The 27,652-nt window shown below is 38.7% G+C and overlaps 1 protein-coding gene across 4 annotated transcripts in view; it reads right to left on the reverse strand.

Annotated features, from left to right (window-relative positions):
• The window catches only part of VIRMA (vir like m6A methyltransferase associated), a 60,274-nt gene extending 48,787 nt beyond the window's left edge, over positions 1-11,487 (reverse strand). Inside the window, exons 1-2 of one of the 4 annotated variants that reach the window (XM_082433405.1) lie at positions 11,205-11,487; positions 2,788-2,903 (exon numbers count right to left, since the gene is read on the reverse strand). In XM_082433405.1, coding sequence (XP_082289531.1) covers positions 2,788-2,903; positions 11,205-11,267 — 179 coding nt within the window. In that variant the 5' untranslated portion in view covers positions 11,268-11,487. Of the gene's footprint in view, positions 1-2,787; positions 2,904-11,204 lie in introns of those variants that run through there. The other 3 variants (XM_082433404.1, XM_082433407.1, XM_082433406.1) reach the window with 3 other exon arrangements.
• Between the last annotated feature and the right edge of the window lie 16,165 nt (positions 11,488-27,652).

The following is a 27,652-nucleotide window of genomic DNA, read 5'->3' on the forward strand; positions in this document are numbered from 1 at the left end:
AAAACCATCTAATGGTCTCCACTTTAAGAACTAGCCAAATAAATAAGAGTACATTGATTTGTTAGATTATGCAGTCATTAGAAATCATATTTTCAAATAAATTTAAATGATGTGAAGTACTCCTGACATAATGTTAAATGAAATAAAGGAATACACAGAATAGCATGCGGTGGGATCAGAGCAGAATCATACATTTTATCTTACACAGATTCAACTATATGTGCTCAACAGCTCTAGCCTCTCTGTCCTATCCTTCCTCTTCAAACCAGACCCTGGCCTCCAATATCTCAAGGAAAGGAAAAAGGACTGAAATGCAAATTCTTTCCTCTGGAAGCACCAAAGACTCAGGTCCTGGTCACTGAAAAGCGATTTAAAGAATCAATGGTAATTTGACTCCACTAGACTTTCATCTTAAAACTTGTTGACTCTAAAACCTAACCTCACATAAGATACCACGTTTACAAAACACAAAAAACAAAATATATATACAAACGCACACATATAAATTTAAAAATACATGGCCTCAAATGTTAAGATTCTCTCAGAATGGAGGGATAACAGGGGTTTTAATTTTACCTGACATAGTTCTGAATTTCATAATGAGAAAAAATACTATCATAAAGTGTGCTGCACAAATATATCATCTCTAACATTACTTTCAACCTTGAGATTTCAGGCTTCCCAACATCTTACATATTTGTATTACTGAATCAATACCTTATTTTACTGTTCTACAACATACTGTGTATCAAGTTGTTTCTGATAATAATTTCATATTTGGAACTATTAAAACATGAACAGCCATTCACGCCCAGCTAAGAAAACTGAGAGAGATAAGAAGAGCGGAAATGTAACAAATACTCTTACCCACTGCAGCTAATGGCAAAGATTCATACTGCCTGCTGTGGTAGCCAGCCTCCAAAATGGCCCCCAAAGACCCCTGCTTCCTGGTATTCAAACCCCTGTGTAGTTCCCTCCCACACTGTACCAGTAGAATATGTAATCAACAGAATATAGTAAAAGCAGTATATTGAAGTATGTCACAGTATGCCATTTCTGATATTAAGTTATAAAATACAGCAACTGTGGCTTCCTTCTTGGGCATGCTCTCTCACTTTCATTCTTGGATCACTCACCCTGCAAAAATACATGCTGTGACATAAGCAACCCATAGAAAGGATCTCCTGGCAAAGAATTGAAGATCTGCCAACAGTCATGTGAACAGGCTTCTAAAATTCCCCAGCCTCAGTCAAATCTGAGACTGCAACCCAAAGCCTGTATCTTAGTTATAACCTTATGAGGGAACTTGAGCCAATCAAGCAGCTCCCAGGTTCCTGACCCTCAGAAATAGGGGGGGATTAGGTTGCTAAATTTGCTACAGTTTGTTATACAGCAACAGATAACTAATAGACATTTCTTGACCAAAAGCAGTACAGTTAGAGAAGACTGCTGGATACACTATCATTACTCCATCTTTCTCATTCTACACACATAGGAAAAGTAGAAAGAAATACAGGAAAACAGGAGTTTTTATTTCCTTACACATGGCAAAAAAGATATGAAGTCAATTACAATGATTTGTCATTATAAATACTAATCATTCTTACTGTTTTGTTTTGTATTTGTTTTACCTCTGAATGACCTGAAAACATTTGAAGATTTTTATATCTACCTCTACGAATAACCAACTACTTTTCACAATTATGAAGAAATGAGCCCTTAACTTTGAATCTGTACCATTAACAGTCACCCCTGTAGCTGGCTTAACTCTTTCAGGTAAGAGAAACTGAGCTATCACAGCATGGACATAACAAAATGTGGCACTGATACATAAGAGTAACACCTAGGCCATAAGCTAAAAACCCACAGATATATTTATTATACATATTCATGTTTCTATAACCAAAATTTAGCTTTCATCTCCAATTCATGTAATTAAAATCAGAAGAAGATGATTATTCATGTTACAACAAAGATCAAATTCCTCTGTTTTATGTCAGTTGTTAAAATTATCAACAACTCCACAACAGGGAATTCCCTGGAGGTCCAGTGGTTAGGACTTGGTGCTTTCTCTGCCATGGCCCAGGTTCAATCCCTGGTCAGGAAACTAAGATCCCACAAGCCGTACTGCATGGCCAAAAAATAAAAATTAAAAAAAGATTAAAAAAAAAAAAAAAAACAACTCTACATCAGGAACCATGTCTTACATTTGGTTTATTTCACAAAGAGCCTAAGAAAGAGAAATGATGCTCAAATAACTACGTGCTCAGTACAACTAATGGCTAATGTGAAGCTACATATTTATAAAAAGACACACATATCAGGCTAAGGAGATCACCAATAAGTCATGAAAACTGATACTATAAAATAATATAATAAAAAATGTAGCAACATAATAAAAGATATATTTCTAAATATTCAGACTCATTTTTATTTACTTTCAAGGAAAAAGTCACGTTAAAAATACTTCTTCTACTATACTGTGCCACCCTAGAATGGTTTGGAAAATATAAACCTATTTCCACCAATTAAAAAAAAAGAAATGAAGAAAGAAAAACTTAATCTAGTACTCAGGTCAAATAATGACTCTTCAAGTTTATAATAATATATGGATTATACAGAAAACCTAAAGTCAATTACAATGCAACATAGCATAACCATAACTGAATAAAGTTTTAGGTTTTTTGTTTTTTACTTACAAAATATTACCTTAAATTTTTGCATTTAAGAGTATGTTTCTAGATCAACTTTAGTCAAAAGTACTTTTAAAAAAGAAAACTGACTTACCCATATGCTCTACTGTCAGGCAAGCTGCTATGGGCTCTTACTCCTGGGGGTATGACTCGGACTTCATTGATATAAACCACACATGGAAAACGAACCACGTCTATATGAGAACTTTGCTTTAAGAAAAAGGGGGAGAGGAATATACTGTAAGCAAAACACTTTGTCTATTCAAAATTTATTCACTTCAATTTGTTTCATTCAGAATGCCACAAATAATTTTAAAATAAACACCACATCATTGAAACAGTGCTATTACATTATTTATAATGGTATTAAAAATCACTCTTAAAAATATCTGACGATCAAATGTACCTAGTTAAATTTCTCCATTTGTATAACAACATTTCCTGCATCTGCTTCCCTGCTGATGTTTTGCTTAGGCCAATATAGACCTACAATCCTTTACTGGAAACCTCTGGAGCCAGACACCGTTCAGAATCCTGACTTTTGGAATTCCTTGGCGGTCCAGTGATGAGTACTACGCGCTTCCACTGCAAGGGGCACGGGCTGGATCCCTGGTCAGGGCATTAAGATCCCGCACACCAGGCAGCGCCAGCCAAAGACAAAACAGAATCCTGACTTTTCAGATTTTTAGAAAGCAAATGATACAAACACTACATATTACTTAACACCCCCAGTGGCTTCTGGGGCAGTACCTTGTAACCAAAACATTAATACTTCTGCAGCAACATGTATAAACAGTCATACTAAATAAAGATTATAACTAGCATCATATCAGTTCAAATCAGAGCATGTGGCCAGATGTATTTAGGGCAGATTTTTCTGCCATTTTTGAATTTCTGAATTATAGATGAGAGATTGTGACTCTCTACTTAAATTAGCTTAATTTACCAAACTTACATACTAATATCAAGAGATCAAGGGAAGCCATTTAGGCACCGAACAGTTAAGGTAAACCCTCTCAAATTTAAAAAAGGAAAAAAAATCCACAAACTAAGAATTTATTATAATAACATAAATGGATAGCATAAATTTAGTGTACATTTATTTCTATGTATCATTTGACACAAGATTAGACAAATGTAGTTCTTGCGATCAATAATTTAAAAAGAAATTTTTTACATTGTTTTTGGACAACTGTTTTATATCAACTTTTCCTAGCAGTTCAGCTAAACATCATTACCTAGTGGTCAAAGTTTATAATAAGAATGGTTCATATTATTTGCATCTAGAAAGACTGAGTCCTAAGTGCCTCTTGAAGCTGCAAAGAATACTGTGCCTATCAACAGACCAAAAGACTAGTCAAATGAGTCTTTCCTAAAATGTGACAGAGGATGACTTTCCAATTTTGCATTTTAAGCTCAGAGATTAAATATAATTAAATATATAGGTATAGAAATCTTAACATAATGTTAACTATTCAAGTGTACTTTATACTCTCAAAGATATAAAAGAAACAGGATGAATGCAAAGTGTGGCTGATTGCTGTTTGTTTTCCAATACAACTCTTCTTCTAGAGAAGTTTGAGTTGGGCAAAAGTAAACTAAAAACTGAATTTCCCATATCCTGGGAAGCCAGTGTGAACATGTGATTGCTAGATTCTGATCAATGGGATGTAAATGGAAATGATGTAGGCAACTCTGGGTCATGTCCTTAAAGGGAAGATTCAGACTTCAGAAACTCCTGCCACCTCTTCTTCTATACTCTGCTGCCTTTCTAGAACACATGTTATGGTAAGCTGTCTTGGACAATGCAGGCAATTCCCTAAGAATGGGAGAGGAACCTGTCTCTGACAATGCAGAGCTGTCACATTAGCCCCAGAATACTTAAAACCAGATTGAAAGAGAAAACCCTATTTTATCTAACCCACTGTTATCCTGACTTTATGAAAGCAGCTGAAATTGTATCCTAATTATTACAAATATACTGTAGGTATTCAATAAATATTACAGTAGATTTATATAAAAGAAATAAGCATTCTGCCTCAAACTTTGGTTCTGTTTCCGTCCTGTAAAGAACTCCTCTACTTAAAACGTCTACTATACAGAAGCTCCTTTGCTTATATGGTTAAAAATTCTCATTAATATTTACAAAGGAAACTTAGAACAAAACTTTATTTATTCTAACCTCCTTCCACCCTGCCCCCTGCTAATTAATGAATGGTATTAGTAGTAGTTAGGGTGTAGTCACTGTGGACCTAAAAAAATGAACTTGAGGTTTTACAAATAGCCTTTCAAAATCTATTTTGTTTGTAAGTAGAAGAGTTTTTATATTAGTTGCTACCACTTTTATTCAACATTTATTTTGAAACACTTACTAAATGTCTATAATGTTCCAAGGTATGCTAGGTCCTGAGAATATAAAGACAAGACATAATCCCTGCCATTAAGGTACAATCTACTGTAGCAGATGAATAGATAAATTGCTATGATACAGACTCACACAGGAAACTATGAAAATTCAAAAGCGTACTTACCTAAATCAGACTGTGGGCAAATATTTGTGGGGAGAAAAGAAGAGTGTCAGGGAAGGCTTCCCAAAAGAAGTAGCACCTGATCTAAGTAAGTGTTTAAGGAAAACAAGAATCAGTGGAACAGAGGGAGAAAGAGCTTTCTAGGCAAAGGGAGAAGCATGTGCAAAAGGAATGCAAACAAGAACTTGGAAGGTTCAAGAAATTACAAGCATAGTTCACCAAGCCTAGAGGGCAAAATGTGGGAGGAAAATAGGGCAGAGTAGCTAAACACAATCAATAGAATTACAAGAAATAAGTTTTTCATTCACTGCCAGAAGTCAACTCGAAAAATTTGTATCGCCATTTAGGACCTCTCTCCTGAGCCCCAGACCACTATATCCAACTGTCAACTAGACATCTCCATTTGAATGTCCCTCTGGCACCAAAAACTCAACAAGTCCAAAACTAAACTGTCCTACATCAGTGATGGCACCACGATCCAGACAATGGCCAAGAGAGAAAACATTATCATCCTTGGATTCTTTCTCATTCTCTCTCACCTAAATAATTCCTTCACCCAAACATCAATTCCTACTGATTAAACCTCTAAACAGCTCTCAGATCTGTGCATTTCCCTCCACTTCCGCTGTCACTCCTCTAGTTCTAGACACTAGGCCAAATTCCTTGGTCTTATAAACAAGTATGGTCTCTTCTCACCACTCCAAATTTATAGCCCCAACATACCCTGGTTTTCCTCATCTTTATGCCGTCACTCATGCTACTGTCTCTGCTTAGAACCCTTCCACACTCCTCTCCCAACTCCTTTCAGATGTCAACTTTCTCTTAAAAGCTAAGTCAGATCAAGTCTAGATGAGTGCTTATCAAACTAAATTCTAATTGCTTCTTTTAACTCTCCTGTTGGAGTGGTATTTCAAGAAGACAAGAACCAAGTCTCAGTTTACTGTTATATTCATAATGCTGAGCATATTCATTTAATGAATGAAAGACTTTTTTTTTAACTTTTTAAAAATTATTTATTTATTTATCTATCTATCTATTTATTTATTTATTTTTGGCTGCGTTGGGTCTTCCTTGCTGCACGCGGGCTTTCTCTAGTTGCAGCAAGCAGGGGCTCCTCTTCATTGTGGTGCATGGGCTTCTCACTGTGGTGGCTTCTCTTTGTTGCAGAGCACGGGTTCTAGGCGCGCGGGCTTCAGTAGTTGTGGCTCGCGGGCTCTAGAGCGCAGGCTCAGTAGTTGTGGCACACGGGCTTAGTTGCCCTGCCGGCATGTGGGATCTTCCCGGAGCAGGGCTCGAACCTGTGTCCCCTGCATTGGCAGGCGGATTCTTAACCACTGCGCCACCAGGGAAGCCTGAAAGACTTTTAACAGGTGCTTAATAAGAGTTGACTGAATTGTGTTTTCAAAGTTAAAAATATTACAATGAAGCAGGGGCTTAAAATATCTAGAGTACCTAAACCTAGGAAGACAGGCTGACAGTGGGAAACCATGGAATGGAAGGATTATGATTAGAGAGGTACCTGTAAAGTGAAGGACAGACTGGTCAGGTTCCATGACTCAGCCACATCTATCTAAGGAAGAAGTCATTGTGTGTTTAAAGGTCACAGTATAGCTGTCTCTCCTTACTTTCCTATTCCTGCAACTATCTTCTCTTCCCTATCCTCTCCTAAGGGTAAACTAAGGCTATGTCATCTATTCCTGCCACTTCCATTATCACTGATGTTTGCATGAGTTCCAAATTGGCTTCCTAAACTCTAAAATGAAGTAGGACTTTCTAACATCAATCACCCTCGTAAGACTGAATTTTAAGCCGGCAATTTCACTCTGGAAAGTAATAAAGGACTAATTAAAGACATACAAAACAATTTAGCCTCAAGAATATCATATCACTGTAAAAAGTCAGAAGCCTAAATGTATGAGAATTTAATATATAAATAATAGCATTACCACTTAAAGAACTATTACACAACCAATAAAAAAGATATTATACAGAATATCTTGGGAAGAAAACAGGATGGCTTGGGACAGGGATAAAAGATTTACTTTTTACTGTACACACTTTTGAATTGGTACCTCATACGTGTGTTACCTAGTCAAAAAAGAGAGAGAATGTTTGAAAATGAAGCTTACTTTTAAAATGTTGTACAGGTGTACTTCTTCATTTATAAAGATGCACAACACATTGTTAGGTGAGAAGAGAAACCAGAAAACAGTATTATAGTTATCAGTACCTTAACGTGTGTGGTTGGTGTATACATTTAAGTGTACGTGTGTATGTACATATATATTTTTTTAATTACTAGAGGACTTGTGAAAAATTTAAGAAAGTTGTTAATGATAGATGAGACTACGAAAGATGGAACTATGAAAGCCTTTGCTTTTCTGTAAATTCTAATTATTCTATAATAAAATTAAAATTTACTAAAATAACATATTTTTTATTTTTTTAAAAGTGGCATACAAACCACAACACAATTTGTAATTCATTTAGCACTACTCAAACCCCTTTACATATTCCCCTTGTGAAACTTGAATAAATGCCTGTCTTCCCTACCAGGTTACAAATTCCTTTGAAAGCAAGTGCAGTAAATTTTGGGTTTTTTTGCTACCTGTTATTGCCCCTCCTAGAGCTATGCCTCACCTTCAAAAGTGTTTTTCATAAATAATTGTTAAACAGATTCCCAACTTCCTACTGTGAGAACCTATCTGGTGTCTGACTAAACAAATCAAAAACTAAAATATCTTGTTCCCATCAAAGCCACTTCAAACCCACTTCCAGACTCTTCTATGACTAACAATGGCCCCACTAGTTCTCTAGTTCCACCAGTTCTCTATAACTAGAATTCTATCATTTTTAACTACTCTCACACAATCAGTTGCCATCCTGTCAATTCTACAACCAAAATTTATATTGTACCTATTCCCTCCTCCTTAATCCCACTGGGACACAGCACTGCACCGGTTTAGAGCCAGGAAATGTGCATTGGTATGTCTTAATTCAGCTATGCCACTTTAGGAAAGTCACCTAACTTCTCATGCTCAGTTCCTTATCTATCAAATGGGGATAACTATCTTTCAAAATTGATTCATGAATTAGAGATAATGTATTTAAATTACCAAAGCACTGCGTCTTGCACAAAATAAGCATTCAATAAATGCTATTGGGCTTCCCTGGTGGCGCAGTGGTTAAGAATCTGCCTGCCAATGCGGGGGGCACGGGTTCCAGCCCTGGCCCGGGAAGATCCCACATGCCGCGGAGCAACGAAGCCCATGCGCCACAACTACTGAGCCTGCGCTCTAGAGCCCGCAAGCCACAACTACTGAAGCCCGCGCACCTAGAGCCCGTGCTCCGCGACAAGAGAAGCCACTGCAATGAGAAGCCCGCGCACCACAACGAAGAGTAGCCCCCGCTCGCCACAACCAGAGAAAGCCCGCGCACAGCAACGAAGACCCAACGCAGCTAAAACATTTTTTAAAACTTTAAAAAAATTAAAAAATTAAAAAATAAATGCTATCAATGATTACTGCCCATCTGCTAACTCAAGTTTTCATTATGTCTCACCTTTTCTTCTCAATTTGCCACCTCTAATTATTCTGAACCATTTTAGGCATTACTGATGTACCAATGTACTGGTGTACTAACCTACCTTAATTTTACTAATCATATCATTTGCCTGCTCAAAAACTACTTATTTCTTACAAAATAAAGCCCATACTCCTTTGCTGACCATTTAAGGAACTCTGTGATTTGGCTTCAAACTGCCTGTCAGGTGCCACTTCACACTACTACTTCAGCATACCCTTCCAAAGGACTGACTACTCCAGGAGAATGCCCTCCTTTCCTATATATAACTGTGGAACATATTCTCTTCCACCAAAGACCAAGTTCATATGCCACCTTCCTTGATGAAGTCTTCCCTGATACTCTCAAATGAAAAGTGATCTGTCCCTCCTCTGAAATCACGTAGCCTTTTTTTGTACCACCAAAGGGAGCTAAATAAATATTGACTGGGGTCCTAATATATCAGACACTCATAAGCATTTTGGAAATAAAGGAGACAAACCTCAAGAAATTTCTACTCTGTCTCTATGCACTCATCATAATCTAACTTGAATCATAATTTTGTGGACCTCATGTCCAATACTAGTTATAAACTCCTTGAGAACAAACATCCCAATATTCCATATCCCCAAAAAACCCCTACTCCTACTTCAAGACTCAGTTCAAATATGATCTCTACTAAGCCTTCCTCCATCAATGCCAGAAGGTATTTACTACCGGTCCTATCCTCTCCATAGTCCTCAATGCTTGCTTAAGAATGAATGAATACTAGATTTCTAAATATATGGTAAGTGAATGAATGCTAACTTTCCTGATATAGTAAACTACTAAACTAATTCATCATATGCTTTTTTTTCATTTTTAACTGTTCTCTATTTCTGTACGCATGATAGGTTTGTTCTTATCCAACTACTGCCTCCACTGTGAGTTTTCTAAAGCCTAGCTGGAACTGCAGTCAGAAAAGTATGGTCATTGAACAAACAGAGCTAATTGACCCACATGAAATGAGAGACCACAAGGTAATTCACTGTTAGTAAGATATGCTAAAGTTTCCAAATATTTGATTTTTATAGACCTATAAACCATTTGTTAAAATAATCAGAAGACCAAGGTTGTCAAACTTTTTATTTAACAAGTACCAAAGTACAACTGCTACCCACTAGCATCCCTACCTTTGAAGACAGAAAAGTTCTCTCTTAAGGTACAAACTACTGTATGTATAGAACAAATAAGCTACAAGGATATATTGTACAGCACAGGGAATGCAACCAATATTTTATAATAACTTTAAATGGAGTATAATCTATAAAAATTGTGAATCACCATGTTGTACACTTGAAACTAATATTGTAAATCAACTATACCTCAATTTTTTAAAAAAAGTTCTCTAGAGGACTTCCCTGGTGGTACAGTGGTTGAGGCTCCGCGCTCCCAATGCGGGGGGCCCGGGTTCGATCCCTGGTCAGGGAACTAGATCCCGCATGCCGCAACTAAAAAAGGACCCCGCATGCGGCAAAGAAGATCCCGGACCCGGCGCAGCCAAATTTAAACAACAACAACAAAAAGTTCTCTAAATTAAGTTTACACTGAAAGAGAAATGTGAGCTCTGGGGTTTCTTTGAATTTCTCTATGAACTTCATTGCTGTACGTTCTTGGCCGGTTGACTATTCAATTTACATATGGCAGAAACAGTCATGCATTCAGGGGCGCTCAAGTTCATACAGAACGATTACTCTACAACAGCCCACTCTCGCCCCTCAAAACGACAACACAATTGTCCTTTACAGTTTGACTACAATTCTCTCCTCTTCACAAGTATGCTGCACACAAAGGACGTTCTGTGTAAGTTCTTCTTGTCCTAACGTGTGAAATCTTTCCAAGAGGTAAGTTCTATTAAAGTTTCAGGACAAACTGGAGAACACCGCAATCCTAATCCGAATGAGTGTCACATCTGGGTGGCATAACTCCCGTTAGAAAAGAGACCTAGGAAAAGGGATTTGGGAACCAGGAAGCCAACGTGACCCGCTCGGTCACTAACACTACTGTCAAACACAAGGTGTCCGAGACCACTTCCAAAACATCACCTGAGGTAAACCTGAGAACCATGATCCTTTTCAAGGCCCAAAGCGGACCCAGGGGGTTGGGGAGGTGGGTGGGGGACCAAAGCAAGTAGAGCAGCCAACTCAACCAAAGACGACGCGGGGCCGAAACTACTGCAGGGAAATGTAGGGGGTTGGGGGTGGCAACCGCCACCCACCCCCCCCCCAGACGCGGCGCCCACACCCAAGCTAGGAGAAGGGAGGGTGTGTGTGAGGAATTAAAGCAGCAATCGGCACGAGGAACAGTCGAGACACGCCTAACGATTTTTTGTGAGAGTCCCCAATTCGAGAAAAAGGGTCGGAATCAAGTCGCGAAGGCTTACCTCAGCGCTCGGGTGTTTAAAAGTGTCTAAAAATAGCAGCTCCATCGCCGAGTCCACCGCCATGTTTGCCGCGGGCCGGGGAAAGGGGAGGACTTCCGGGGCAGCCCTCCAAGCTCGGCGACAGCGGCTCAGGAGAGGGAGAGACGGCGGTACTTCCGTTGACCAGAGCGCTGGCGCCGCACGCCTGAACCTATCGCGACGCGTCGCGCCTCCGGAAGTCGCCGGCCCAGCCTTCTCCAGCGCGGCGGAGGGCGCCCTCAGAACGCCGAGAGGGGAAGAGGAAGAAGGGGAGGGACTACGGCGTCTCCAGTGGTTCAAACCGCGTCGTTCTACCGCGTTTTAGAGCCACGACAGCCGCGGGGGTGGGGGGCGGAGTGTGGAGCAGGCTTAGGAGAGGCGGAGGAGGGGTGGGGAACGCAGCCAACTCAGGACTCCCAGCCCAGTGAACCGGCCAAAAAGCAACCTTTACAGGGCTGGCAGGAAAAAGGTGCAGTCAGCGAGGTTGGAAAGTAAGACTTTTTTTAAAAAAAAGAAAGGAAACTGTCTCAAAACGAAGAGATTTTTTGTTTCCTCATCTGGAAACGGTGCATTGTCAATAATAATACCTAATCCACAGGCTTATTGTGAAAATTTATTTAAATAAAATTCAAAAAATTGTAAAACGTGAAATGCCATGAACAGTTAAAATGTCGAGTGAAAAGTAAGCCTCCCTGGCTCCCTGTTGATGAACATTGCAGCAATTGGAATTATTTAGTAGTCTACATTGGCACAAGTGCTTGGGAGAGCAATTAGGAATTATCTAGTAAAATTACATGTGCCTACCCCACTTCTAGGAAAATTCTTGCACATGTGCCCAAAGAAATATCTACAGATACAAGAATATTCATGGCAACACTTTATAGTTTTAAAAAGCTGTAAACTTAATTGTCATTAATAAGAAATAATCAGTAAACTCTGATATATTTATGCAATGCACTAGTATAAAACATGTAGAAAGAATGAACCAGTGCTATATCTACTAACATGGATAATCTAACAAATGGTTAAGCAAACACTTATTCTTCACACATTGAAGAGTATATAGCATTTAAATAGTTCAAAAGATATAAAATAACAAATTTTTAGGAACATATATGTTATAAAATTAAAAAGAAATGCACTGGAATGATAAACACTGAAATTTCAAGATAGTGGTGAACCAGAGGGAGATGTAATTGAGAAGTGCACATGGGCTTCAAATGCTTTGGTAATGTTTTATTTTTTAGGTTGGTGGTTGTTTCACAGGTGTGCCTAACATTATTGTTTGTACCTTTTGGTATGTCTGAAATATTTAATAATAAATTAATTTTTAATTTTTAAAGTAAATCTCCCATCCACTTTCCTCTATTAGCTGTTTATCTCTTTTGCTATTTGTTTTTTTCAAAGAACCACTTCTTGCATTTATATTTATTACTTTTATCATTTTTCTGTTTTCTGATTCTTTAGTTTCTGCCTTTGAATTTGCTAATTCCTTCTTTCTGCTCTCTAGGCTTATATGCTGTTCTTTAATTTCTATGGTGATACTTAAGTTACTTATATTCTTATTTATTACTGTATATTTATGTCTTCCAACTCTTCCGTAAACTCTGCTTTAACTGAAACTAGTATACCATGTAGTGCGTTTATTATTGGTATTTTTTTACATAGTCTGATTTTCTTATCTTTGATTTTCTTTTTGACCTAAGAGTAGTGTGAGGTAGATTTAAAAAAATAATAATATTGGGGGAATTCCCTGGCAGTCCAGTGGTTAGGACTCCAGGCTTTCACTGACGAGGGTGCGGGTTCAGTCCCTGGTGGGGAAACTAAGATCCCGCAAGAGGCATGGCCTAATAATAGTAATAATAAACTATTTTTTAGAGCAGCTTTAGTTTTATGGGAAATTGAGCAGATAGTACAGAGTTCCTATCTATATATCCCCTTTTTTCTATCAAGGATTCCCCTATTATTATTATTTTGCGTTATTTAGGGGGGTACATTTATTTTATCTATTTATTTATTTATTTTTTGGCCGCACTGCGCCGCTCTTAGTTTTCCAACCAGGGGTTGGACCCGGGTTGCCACAGCAGTGAAAGTGCCAATTCCTAACCACTGGACTGCCAGGGATTTCCCAGGATGGTACATTTATTACAATTGATGAGCCAGTATTGATACATTATTATTAATTAAAGTCCATATATTACATTGGGCTTCACTCTTTGTGTTGCACATACATACCATGCGTGTATTTGAATTTATAGACTATCTATCTCTGAAATAATTGTGCAAGAAACTGATTGTTATTTTTGCCTCCAGTGATGGGAGCTTGATGGCTAAGGTACAGAAATAGAATTTATTTCCATGTACATGTATTACCTAATAAAAAATAAAACTTTTTAAGATGAATAAGAATTGAGTATAAAAAAGGTGTATAAACAACTTTTTCGAGAACTTTTGTTGCATAGAACAAAGAAATGAGGTATTCTTTCATGTGTTTGTTGGCAATCTGTATATCTTCTTTGGAGAAATGTCTATTTAGGTCTTCTGCCCATTTTTGGACTGGGTTGTTTGTTTTTTTGATATTGAGCTGCATGAGCTGCTTGTAAATTTTGGAGATTAATCCTTTGTCAGTTGCTTCATTTGCAAATATTTTCTCCCATTCTGAGGGTTGTCTTCTCATCTTGTTTATGGTTTCCTTTGCTGTGCAAAAGCTTTGAAGTTTCATTAGGTCCCATTTGTTTGTTTTTGTTTTTATTTCCATTTCTCTAGGAGGTGGGTCAAAAAGGATCTTGCTGTGATTTATGTCATAGAGTGTTCTGCCTATGTTTTCCCCTAAGAGTTTTATAGTGTCTGGCCTTACAGTTAGGTCTTTAATCCATTTTGAGTTTATTTTTGTGTATGGTGTTAGGGAGTGTTGAAAGAATGCTCAACATCATTAATCATTAGAGAAATGCAAATCAAAACTACAATGAGGGGGCTTCCCTGGTGGCGCAGTGGTTGAGAATCTGCCTGCTAATGCAGGGGACACGGGTTCGAGCCCTGGTCTGGGAAGATCCCACATGCCGTGGAGCAACTAGGCCCGTGAGCCACAACTACTGAGCCTGCGCGTCTGGAGCCTGTGCTCCGCAACAAGAGAGGCCACAATAGTGAGAGGCCCACACACCGCGATGAAGAGTGGCCCCCACTTGCCGCAACTAGAGGAAGCCCTCGCACAGAAACGAAGACCCAACACAGCCAATTAATTAATTAATTAATTAATTAAAGGTGCTAATAATTTTAAAAAAAAAACAACACTACAATGAGATATCATCTCACACCGGTCAGAATGGCCATCATCAAAAAATCTACAAACAATAAATGCTGGAGAGGGTGTGGAGAAAAGGGAACCCTCTTGTACAGTTGGTGGGAATGTAAATTGATACAGCCACTATGGAGAATAGTATGGAGGTTCCTTAAAAAACTAAAAATAGAACTACCATATGACCCAGCAATCCTACTACTGAGCATATACCCTGAGAAAACCATAATTCAAAAAGAGTCATGTACCAAAATGTTCATTGCAGCTCTATTTACAATAGCCATGACATGGCAGCAACCTAAGTGTCCATCTACAGATGAATGGATAAAGAAGATGTGGCACATATATACAATGGAATATTACTCAGCCATAAAAAGAAATGAAATTGAGTTATTTGTAGTGAGGTGGATGGACCTAGAGTCTGTCATACAGAGTGAAGTAAGTCAGAAAGAGAAAAACAAATACCGTATGCTAACACATATATATGGAATCTAAAAAAAAAAAAAAGAAAAATGGTCATGAAGAACCCAGGGGCAAGAGGGAATAAAGACACAGACCTACTAGAGAATGGACTTGAGATACGGGGAGGGGGAAGGGTAAGCTGGGACAAAGTGAGACAGTGGCATGGACATATATACACTATGAAACGTAAAATAGATAGCTAGTGGGAAGCAGCCACATAGCACAGGGAGATCAGCTCGGTGCTTTGTGACCACCTAAAGGGGTGGGAGAGGGAGGGTGGGAGGGGGGGAGACGCAAGAGGGAAGAGATATGGGGACATATGTATATGTATAACTGATTCACTTTGTTATAAAGCAGAAACTAACACACCATTGTAAAACAATTATACTCCAATAAAGATGTTTAAAAAAAAAAAGAAATGAGGTAATTGTTGGAGGGGAAATGGAATCAAAGAGTATTTTTAAGATGGAGGGTAATAGAGCATGTAGACTGCTGGGAATAAAGCAATGGAGAAACAGTGATGATGAAGAAAGAGGGGGGATATTTCAAGAAGCAATGTATTGAGTGGAGGGAGGGATGGTATCTGGTAGGCAAGTAGAAAGTGACCTTTGCTAGAACACCGGCTGCCTAGTAACCAGGGGCAAGAAGGAGTCCATGGGTACACAGCAGGTGGGAGTAATGATTTAGTATGTGGAAATAAGGGAGTTCCTTTTTGATGGTTTCTATTTTCTCTGTGCGATCATCAGCTTTGATTGAGAGGGCAGAAAGATGTAGAGGAGGTCAAAAAAGAGAGATGTATTAGCCAGACTTCTGGGAGAGCTCAGAATCCCTGATTGGCTATCCATCACCTCTCAGTGTGTAGAGCCCCAAATTCACTTCTCCTTGCTCACTCTTTCACCTCTTCCCACTCTGATGATTCAGCGATTCCCATTTAGAGATGGCTCCCTTAATCCAGAGGTATTTCACATCTCTGTGCCCTTGCTTACATGTTTTCCTCTACTTTGAATATGACTCCCTCAATATGGCTTTCAAAAACCTACGTACAGTTACAATAGTATCCAAAAGAATGAAATACCTAAAGAATGACAGAATGAGTTTAACCAATGAGGTGAATAGCTTATACACTGAAAACTACAAAATATTGCTGAAAAAATTAAAGAAGTCTTAAATAAATGGAAAGACATTCCATGTTCATGAATTGGAAGACTTAATATTGTTAAGATGACAACATTATCCAAAGCAATCTACAAATTCAATGCAATCCCTATCAAAAGTCTAACAGCCTTTATTTTTTTCCTGAAATGGAAAATTTGCCCCTCAAATTCATATGGGCAAGGGGCCACAAATAGCCAAAACAATCTTGAAGAAAAGGACAAATTTGGAGGATACACACTTCCTTATTTCAAAACTTACTACAAAACTACAGTAACTAAAGCTGTGGTAATGGCATAAGGATAAACATATAGACCAACAGAATAGAAGTGAGTCGGAAATAAAAAGATTCTCAACATCACTAATTATTAAAGAAATGCAAATCAAAACTACAATGAGGTACCACCTCACACTGGTCAGAATGGCCATGATTAAAAAGTCTACAAATAACAAACGTTGGAGAGGGTGTGGAGATAAGGGAACCCTCTTACACTGTTTGTGGGAATGTAAATTGGTGCAGCCGCTATAGAAAACAGTATGGAGGTTCCTCAAAAAGCTAAAAATAGAGTTGCCATATGATCCAGCAATCCCACTCCTGGGCATATACCCAGACAAAACTATAATGCAAAAAGATACATTCACCCCTATGTTCATAGCAGCACTATTTACAGTAGCCAAGACATGGAAACAACCTGAATGTCCATCGACCAATGAATGGATAAAGAAGATGTGGTACATATATACAATGGAATATTACTCAGCCATGAAAAAAGAATGAAATTATGCCATTTGCAGCAACATGGATGGACTTAGAGATTATCATACTAAGTGAGGTAAGTCAGAAAGAGAAAAATATCATATGATATCACTTATATGTGGAATCTAAAATACGACACAAATCAACATATCTACAAAACAAAAACAGACTCACTTATAGAGAAAAGACTTGTGGTTGCCAAGGGGGAGGTAGGGGAGGAAAGGATTGGGAGTTTGAGATTAGCAGAGGCAAACTTGTATTTTTTAATTTTTTAAATTAATGCACTTTTTTTTGGCCACGCCACGCAGCTTGTGGGATCTTAGTTCCCCAACAAGGGATTGAACCCAGGCCATCGGCAGTGAGATTGCAGAGTCCTAACCACTGGACCACGAGGGAATTCCCAAACTTTTATATGTAGTGTGGATAAACAACAAGGTCCTACTGTATAGCACGAGGAACTATATTCAATATCCTGTGACAAACCATAATGGAAAAGAGTATGAAAAAGAATATAAGTATATATAACTGAGTCACTTTGCTGTGCAGCAGAAATTAACACAACATTGTAAATCAGCTATACTTCAATAAAGTTTTTTAAATGAGTCAGAAATAAACCTTTACATATATGGTAAATTGATTTTCCAAGGGTGCCAAGGCCATTCAATGGAGGAAAGAATAATCTCTGCAACAAATGGTGCTGGGATAACTGTATGTCTATATGAAAAAAAGTGAAATTGGACCCTTAACTCATACCGTATACAAAAATGAACTCAAAGTGGACCAAGAACCTGAATATAAAAACTAAAACCATAGAAGTCTTAGAAGAAAACATATCGGTAAATCTATATTTCCTGGGATTTGACAATGGGTTCTTAGGACACAAAAAACTTGAGCAGAAGAAAAAATAAATTGGACTTAATCAAAATTAAAAACTTTTGTGCATCAAATGACACTATCAAGAGACTGAAAAGACAATCTATAAAATGTGAGAAAATATTTGCAAATTATATGTATAATAATGGTCTATTCTCCAGAATATATAACAAACTCTACAACTCAACAACGAAAAGACAAACCACCCAATGAAAAAATGGGCAGAGAACTTGAATAGACATTTCTCCAAAGAAGTTCAAATGACCAATACATACATGAAAAGATGCTCAACGTCTTAAGTCATTAGGGAAAGACGACTCAAAACCACAGTAAGATACTTCACACCCATTAGAATGGCTACAGGTTTTTTGTTTTTTGTTTTTAAATCAGAGTTGGTGAGGATGTAAAGAAATTGGAACCCTTGTACATTAGGAATGTATACTGGTACAGTCACTGTGGAAAGCAGTTTGGCAGTTTCTGAAAAAAAGTATAGAATTACCATATGACATAGAATTACCATATTACCACTGCTAGGCATATACCAAAAGAACTGAAAAAAGTACTCAAATACTTGTATATGAATGCTCATAGCAGCACTATTCACAATGGCCAAAAGGTGGAAAGAAGCCAAATATCCATCCATGAATAAATGGATAAACAAACTGTGATGTATATATACTTCCTGTACCACACGGCTCCCTGACTCCTCAGATTTGATATTTTTTTATCTGTACTTTGGAGTATATTCAACAGATTAAGGTCTAGTGCCCAACTAGCTTTTGCCATTTCTTCATAGGTTAGTGTCCCCCTTCTAGCCTATGAGCTGCTTCCAAAGTAGTGATAATACCCTGTTCCTGGCACACGCTAAATACTCAAAAATATTTATTGAATGAATTGATTTCTTTTTCACTATTTCAAATCAGATACAGAATTATGTTTTATGCATGTTTTATATATCAAATGCTTGGATTGTACTATTCTTTTTCTTTCATTTCTGTCTCTTTTGCTCATCACATTAGAAACTCCCCTGTAACAGTGCTCTGTAAACAGCCCATAGTAGCTATTGCTGTTTTACCAGCTGCAGTGTCTTTCCTTCTTTGATTTTCACCACCCTGCAGTGAAAAGAGCCATTTGAAGAAAAACAAGAATTGCCTCTAATGTGAAAAGCAACTTATGCAAATCTGAACACTTGCCAGGGTCAACGTGACAAAAAGGCAGAAGTGGTGGGAGAGAGCTAAGCAGCCCACAATAAGTCCATGTTGCATTCGTTTGGTAACAGATGAGCTCTTTTCCAAGGTGACTGACATGCACATCAGTACACAGAGCGGGAGGAGGGTTGGAGTGAACTGCCAAGCATTTCAGCCTCTCCAGAGAGCAAGTACATCAAGAACAACTGAGTTGGGAGTCTGGCAAACTGCCAACTGCACAACACCCATCCACCAGTGGGAACACAAAGGGCCTTCATTTTCCTCTGTCTCTGAGCACACTGATTAAAAGTAACAGCTGTCCCCTTTCTCCATGAGACTTTATTATGATAATTCCCTACAAGCCAAGGGCTTGCTGTGAAACTTCCACATCATTCTTCAGAACGTAGTCTGGAGATTACCTAAAGATTTGAGAAGCAGAGATTGTAAACCATTATCTACACAAACTATCTCGAAATAAGCACACCCATTAGTGCCAGTTGTTCAGAAAGATTCAATGACCCTAGCTATTTTCCAACTCTTTTCCAACCTCATAAAGGCATAACACTCTGGGATCCTGTCTATTTTATTTTATTTTATTTTATTTATTTATTTGGCTGTGTTGGGTCTTCGTTGTTGTGCTCAGGCTTTCTCTAGCTGCAGCGAGTGAGGACTACTCTTTGTTGTGGTGCGTGGGCTTCTCAATCCGGTGGCTTCTCTTGTTGCCGAGCGCAGGCTCTAAGCGCACAGGCTTCAGTAGTTGTGGTGCGCGGGCTCAGTAGTTGTGGCTCGCGGGCTCTAGAGCACAGGGTCAGTAGTTGTGGCGCACGGGCTTAGTTGCTCTGTGGCATGTGGGATCTTCTCAGACCAGGGCTTGAACCCGTGTTCCCTGTATGGGCAGCCAGATTCTTAACCACCGAGTGGGTGGTAATTTTTAAAAACAATCATTCACCACTGATAGTTTGAGAAACACTGGTCTGGAGGAATTCAACCTCTGATAAAACTTCAGCTTTACCTCGCTTCAGGAGAGAGCTAGGGAAAATGCATTCCTCAGTCTCTCTTTCCTCCCACACTCTGACCTCTGTTTCTCCCTGGGGCCAAACCCAATTAGAAGCCAGACGGCAGAAAGGCCCAGGTGATACAGTGTAGAGCCAACCAGGTCATGGAGCAGGGCAGAGAAGGACAGGAAGTGGATCTGGTGGAGCAAACAGAATTAGCTGTGCTCTGGGCTGTGACACTCATTCGCTGTGTGATCTTGGGAGAGTTACTTAGTCTCAGTGATCTTCAGTTCCCCCCATCCCATAAAATGGGGATCCTTAGACCACCATCCACTTATTCCACCACTCTTCATTCACTTGCTTAAGCCAGAGACCTGGCAGTCATTCAGGTCCCATCCAGTCAGTCCTGAGCATCTCACCTCCATAATGACATTCACACGTGGCCCCTCCTCTCCATCCTTACTGCCCTCCCTGAGCTGAGCTCCTCTGCCTTTGTCCATTGTACTGCAGCAGCCTTCTGACTGGTCTTGCTCTCCTCCAATGCATCCTCCAGACTGACACCTGAGGGATCTTTTATTTATTTTTTTTAAGACTTTTTTTTGATGTGGACTATTTTTAAAGTCTTTACTGAATTTGTTACAATATTGCTTCTTTTTTTTTATGTTTTGGTTTTTTGGCCCCCTAGGCATGTGGGATCTTAGCTCCCCGAACAGGGAACGAACCTGCACCCCCTGTATTGGAAGGCGAAGTCTTAAGCACTGGACTGCCAGGGAAGTCCCCTGAGGGATCTTTTAAAATACAGATTTGGCCGACTAATTTCCTAGCTTAAGTACAGAATTTGAGAGTGAGCATTTAAAACTACTTAAGTGTTTAGAATGCTCGAGTGGTTTCGTTTTGTTTTGGTTTTGGTCCTCAGGTTATAAATGTTTTCTTATGCTTCTAATCATGCTCTTTTCCTCTGTTTGAAATGCCCGTGCCCCTTCTTTGCCAGCTAACTCCCTATTCATTTTTTAGAACTTGGGGAAATTTGTCTGACCACCACACCCACTAAAAGCAGGGGGCTCCTAAATGCTCTTACTGTACACTTTATTACATCACTTATTCCTGCATTGTAATTAAACTTCCTTTTAGAAACTGCAAACCCCTTGAAGGAAGGAACTACACAATTTTTGTGGTTGTATTTCCTTGCCTATAGTACCTGAACACAATTAGTACCATTTATATACATATACACACACACACATATATATATATATATATATATATGTATATATATATATATACCCTCTATATATAGTTGAATGAGTTGTTGAATAAATGAGAATTGGGATGGTCAGCTAAGTCTTTATGGAAATGGAATTTGAGCTAAATGGTTTCTGAAGAATAGATAAAATTGAGATGGCCAAAGAGGAGGGGAGAGAGTTTCTGGTTGGTTTAACAAATTGAGCGGAGGCAGAAAGACCAGTGTGATTAGTGAGTAGATGAGTTTGAATGTAGGAGCTAAAGATGGGAGAGGTCAGTTGAGGTCCAATGGAGGATTGCCATGAATTCCACATTGGAATTTGTTTTGTAAACTGGGAGTGAACTGAGGAGTTGAGGTTGAGCCTTGATCTTTTTGAAAGAAGAATGAAATTATATAATAATGTGTCGGGAAGATTACTCTTCCTGGGATGTTTACAATGAATTGAAATAAAAGACTAGAAGCAAAATGGTCATTAAGAAAATTCTTAAGATAATTCATGTGAGGGGGTTAAAAGTCTGGATTTGGATTGTTTGCAGTGGATATGGAAAGGAAACGAATGAGAAGAAACATTAAAAAGAAATAAGTTATAGGGACTTCCATGGTGGTCCAGTGGTTAAGAATTGATCTTGCAATGCAGGGGACGGGGGTTTGATCCCTGGTCAGGGAACTAAGATGCCATATGTTACAGGGTAACTAAGCCCACGTGCCACAACTACAGAGCCCATGAGGTCTGGAGCCTGCGCACCGTAAGGAAGAGCCTCACGCTGCGATAAAAATCCCGCGTGCCTCAACTAGGACCCGACACAGCCAAAAAATAAATAAATAAATAAATATTAAAAAAGAAATTATAAAAATTTGTTAAAATAATGGTCTTTAATGAGTAGCATAAATGCATGGAACTCAATGTTTACTGATTATTCGACACTAAAATTCTAGTCAGTACTAACGACAGAAATAAAGACGGTACAAAACAATGAGTTAATAAATTCAGCTGTTTTAATAAAGTTTATTATTGTTATTACTTAAATTTAAAAAGCCATGTGGAAAATTTAAATCTCAGGCAAAGGTTTTACATTTTGGACTCCAAGGCGCTGTTACAATATCTACTGCCACCTGCTGGCAGAGGAGAAGTGACTATAATCTCCTAATTGCAAATCTACAAACTTAAGTCACGGTTAACGTTATACAGTCATCGAAATGTCAAGCAGCTAGATGGTATAAGGGTTTCTATTCTTTATTGTATGCTCTAATTGCTGTATCACTACCAGATCAAGAGACCCTGGAAAAAAAAAAAAAAAAAAGAGACCCTGGGAACCTGCTAATGGCTGATCAAGCTTGGTATCTTATCCCATTTTAATTTTACCCCTATTACTGAGTGGTTGTAGGATTTCCTTAGTTGTTTTTTTTTAAATTAATTTTTATTGGAGTATAGTTGATTTACAATGTTGTGTTTAGGATTTACTTAGGTTTACAGTTTCCTCACTTCTAAGATTTGAAATGGTGAAGCTTTTCTGGTTGCTTTTACAAGGTTATTGAAAGAAAGAATGGAGAAAAAACATGTTGAAAGGTAAAGATACTCTTGTTTGTACCAGGCATCAGTTTTGTTCTACAAATTGATTATTTTTTAATTTTTGTTCAATACCATAACATTTTTATTTTCGCCATGTTGTAGTAATATGTTTTAAAATCTAGTAGAGGGATACTACATTTAAATGAATATTGATATGTTAGTGTTGATAATGCTGGATCCATACACGTATCCTTAAAATAGTCATGCCCTTTGATCCAATACTTTTCATTTTGGAAACTTAAGAAAGCAATCACAAAACGGTGAAATAGCTTTATTTACAAAATTTGTATTGCATCATTTATAATAAAAAGAAATTGGAAATAATGTAAATGTTCAATAAAATAGTAATTGTAAACAGTGCTATAATCATAAAACAAAATATTTTACAGCCATCAAAATGATATTCATAAATAACTTAGAATTACATGTGAAAATTATTTTGTTTGGAAAAATGCGTGTTATGGTTGCAACTATTGTATATAAAACAAAATAAAATTTTAAGAATTCATGCATATAAAAAAACTAGAAAGCAATATACCAAGGGTCAGAGTTATTTGACTATGAATATCATTTTCTTTTCTTTTTTTTATTGTGTTAAAATACACATAACTTTTTTTGGCTGCGTCAGGTTGTTGAGGCACGTGGGATCTTTCGTTGCAGTGCTCAGCTTTCTCTTTAGTTGTGGCATGCGGGTTTTCTCTCTCTAGTTGTGGCGCGAGGGCTACAGGGCACGGGGGCTCTCTTGTTGCTGCACGTGGGCTCTCTCTTTGAGGCACATGAGCTCAGTAGTTGTGGCACGCGGGCTTAGTTGCCCCGAGGCATGTGGGATCTTAGTTCCCCTACCAGGGATGGAACCCTCGTCCCCTGCATTGTAACGCAGATACTTTACCACTGGACCACCAGGGAAGTCCCAAAATACACATAACATTTTAAAAAGTTATTATTATATTCTAATCCACCATTCTCCGTGGTGAATTACTAAAATCCCATATGGGTGCCTAACAAATATTACGTATTCAATAAGTATTCATTTCTTTCTTCTACCTAACCACTCCTGGGAGTGGTGAGAGATTATGTGTATTGCTTTATATTTTTATTCTTACTAATTTATGGAATATTTTCATCTTTTCATTATTTGATATTCCCAAATGAGACCATGTATTCTGAATCTGTGTCAGAATATTAGCCATGAATCCATAAGAATGTAAATAGGTGTGGCTGACTGACTGAGGCAAGAGTCATGGTGAGGTGCAGCATCTTAGCATGATCATTGTCTAGGTACTTATCTGCAATTAGGAGTTTGTCTTTGACCCCATAGGATTAGAAACTCTTGTTAACTGGTTCCCTCAGGAGTGATCAGAATAGAGCCATTTTAATCACACTCACAGGAGACTTCCCCGGTGGTCCAGTGGTTAAGAATCTGCCTGCCAATGCAGGGGACATGGGTTCAACCCCACATGTCATGGAGCAACTAAGCCCATGCACCACAACTACCGAGCCTGTGCTCTAGAGCCCGAGAGCCACAACTACTGAGCCCGCATGCTGCAACTACTGAAGCCCGCGCGCCTAGAGCCTGTGCTCCGCAACAAGAGAAGCCACCACAATGAGAAGCCCACGCACCACAACAAAGAGTAGCCCCCGCTTGCCGCAACTAGAGAAAGCCCTCGCGCAGCAACGAAGACCCAACTCAGCCAAAAAAATAAATTAAAAAAATTTTTTTAATTTAAGTTAAAAATAAATCACACAAATAAACTTACAAACAATTTCGATTTTTAAATTTTCATTGAAAAACCAGAACATATGTTAACTCACTGTGATAGACCTTATGGAATCACAGTTGTAGGAGTGATTAATGGACTCAGGAAACTCCAAAGCCCAGTATGAATGAGCTAGCTCCAAATGCCCTTTCCCTCTGTTGGGATATATCTAATAAGGGAGATGACAACTGTAGTAGAAATAGATGATTGCTTCTTCTGTTTTTTTTTGATCATGCTGTGTGGCTTTTGGGATCTTAGTTCCCCAATCAGGGATCGAACCCATGCCCCCTGCAGTGGAATCACAGAGTCCTAACCACTGGACCGCCAGGGAATTCCCATGATTGCTTCTTCTTATGCTGAGAATTCTAATTTGTTTAGGATACACATTCCTCATTCCCCTAAAACCATGAATTTTAGGAAAGCTGGCATCAGTTCTAGCCTGAGAGAACGAATCTTGTTTGGCCTAATTTCTTTTCATGGCTACTACCTTCTTTTTTTTTTTTTTGGCTACTACATTCTTCATGCTAGTGATTGATTTAGGGAGAAGCATGTGGTCACTTAGGCCAATGAGACATTCGGGGAAGTTGACTAAGTGGGCTTTCTTAGCTCTTAAATCTAAAATTATAAAACTCTTAGAAGAAAACATGGGGGGAAAGCTTCATGATGTTGAATTTGGCAATAATTTCTAGGATAAAACACCAAAGCAGAAGCAACAAAAGAAAAAAACCAGATAAATTGGACTGTCAAAATTTAAAATTTCTGTGTATCAATATGTCCGATAGGGAGTTAATATCCAGAATATATAAGGAACTACATATAATTCAAGAACAACAACAACAACAACACCAAAACCACAATTTAAAAATAGGCAGGGCTTCCCTGGTGGCACAGTGGTTAAGAATCCGCCTGCCAATTCAGGGGACAAGAGTTTGAGCCCTGGTCTGGGAAGATCCCACATGCTGTGGAGCAACTAAGCCCGTGCACCACAACTACTGAGTCTGTGCTCTAGAGCCCGCGAGCCACAACTACTGAAGCCCTCACGCCTAGAGCCCATGCTCCACAACAAGAGAAGCCATGACAATGAGAAGCCTCACACCACAACAAAGAGTAGCCCCCGCTCACCGCAACTAAAGAAAGCACGCCTGCAACAGCGAAGACCCAACACAGCCATAAATAAATAAATAATAAAATTAAAATTAAAAAAAAAAAAGATGCTCAACGTTGTTAATTATCAGAGAAATGCAAATTAAAACCACAATGAGATAACACTTCATACCTGTCAGAATGGCTATCATCAAAAAGACCACAATGGTGATCCAGTGGTTAAGACTCTGCGCTTCCACTGCAGGGGGCATGGGTTCCATCCCTGGCCAGGGAACTAAGATCCCACATGCCACATGGCATGGCCAAAAAAGAAAAAAGAATTATGTAATAAAAAATCATTTAAAATAAAATAAATTAGAACAAAAAAGACTACAAGTAACAAATGTTGGTGGGGATGTGGAGAAAAGGGAACCCTCATACACTGTTGGTGGAAATGTAAATTGGTGCAGCCACTGTGGAAAACAGCCTGGAGGTGCCTCAAAAAACTAAAAATAGAACTACCATATGATCCAGCAATTCCACTCTTGGATATACATCCGAAGAAAATGAAAACACTAATTCAAAAAGATATATGCACCCCAATCTTCGTAGCAGCATTACCTAAAATAGCCAAGATGTGGAAGCAACTTAAGTGTCCATCAACAGATTAATGGATAAAGAAGAATGTGACATATATATATACAATGGACTACTACTCAACCATAAAAAAGAATGAAATTTTGCCATTTGCAACAACATGGATGGACTTGAAGGGTATTATGCTTAGTGAAATAAGTCAGATAGAGATATGATATCACTTTTACGTGGAATCTAAAAAATAAAACAGGGCTTCCGTGGTGGCGCAGTGATTAAGAATCTGCCTGCCAATGCAAGGGACACAGGTTCGAGCCCTAGTCCGGGAAGATCCCACATGCCACGGAGCAACTAAGTCCGTGCGCCACAACTACTGAGTCTGAGCTCTAGAGCCCGCAAGCCACAGCTACTGAGCCCACATGCCACAGGTACTGAAGCCTGCGCACCTAGACTCCGTGCTCCGCAACAAGAGAAGCCACGACAATGAGAAGCCCGCGCACCCTAACGAAGAGTAGCCCCCGCTCACCACAACTAGAGAAAGCCCGCGCGCAGCAACGAAGACCCAATGCAGCCAAAATTAAATAAACAAACAAATAAATAAATAAATTTATATAAAAAATAAAACAAACTAGTGAGTATAACAACAACAAAAAGGACACACATATAGGAGAATAATCTACTGGTTACCAGTGGGAAGAGGGGAAGGGCAATATAGGAGTAGGGGATCAAGAAGTCCAAACTACTATGTATAAAATAAATAAGCTACAAGGATATATTGTACAGTACAGGGAATATAGCCAATATTTTATAATAACTAAATGGAATATAGCCTGTAAAAATTATAACTATGTTGTATACCTGAAACTTTTTTGTTGTTGTTGTTAAATTTATTTATTTATTTATTTATTTATTTATTTATTTATTTATTTATGCTGTGTTGGGTCTTTGTTGCTGCGCATGGGCTTTCTCCAGTTGCGGCGAGCGGGGCTACTCTTTGTTGCGGAGTGCAGACTTATTGCGGTGGCTTCTCTTGCTGCAGAGCACGGGTTCCAGGTGCGCGGGCTTCAGTAGCTGTGGCTCGTGGGCTCTAGAGCGCAGGCTCAGTAGTTGTGGTGCACGGGCTTAGTTGCTCCGCCACATGTGGGATCCTCCTGGACCAGGGCTTGAATCCGTGTCCCCTGCATTGGCAGGCGGGTTCTTAACCACTGTGCCACCAGGGAAGCCTCCTGAAACTTATATAATGTTGTACAGCAGCTATATCTCAATTTTAAAAATATTTTTAAAAATCAAAACAAAACCAAAAAATGCAGAAAGGGCTTTAGACATTTCTCCAAAGACAATATGGCCAATAAGCACATGAAAAGATGCTCAATACCACTAATCATCACAGAAATGCAAATTGAAATCACAATGAGATATCACCTCACATTCATTAGGATGGATAGTGTAAAAAAGAAGAGAC

The sequence above is a fragment of the Balaenoptera physalus genome (assembly GCF_965194825.1).
Source record: "Balaenoptera physalus genome assembly, chromosome: 17".
Classification (NCBI taxonomy): domain Eukaryota; kingdom Metazoa; phylum Chordata; class Mammalia; order Artiodactyla; family Balaenopteridae; genus Balaenoptera; species Balaenoptera physalus.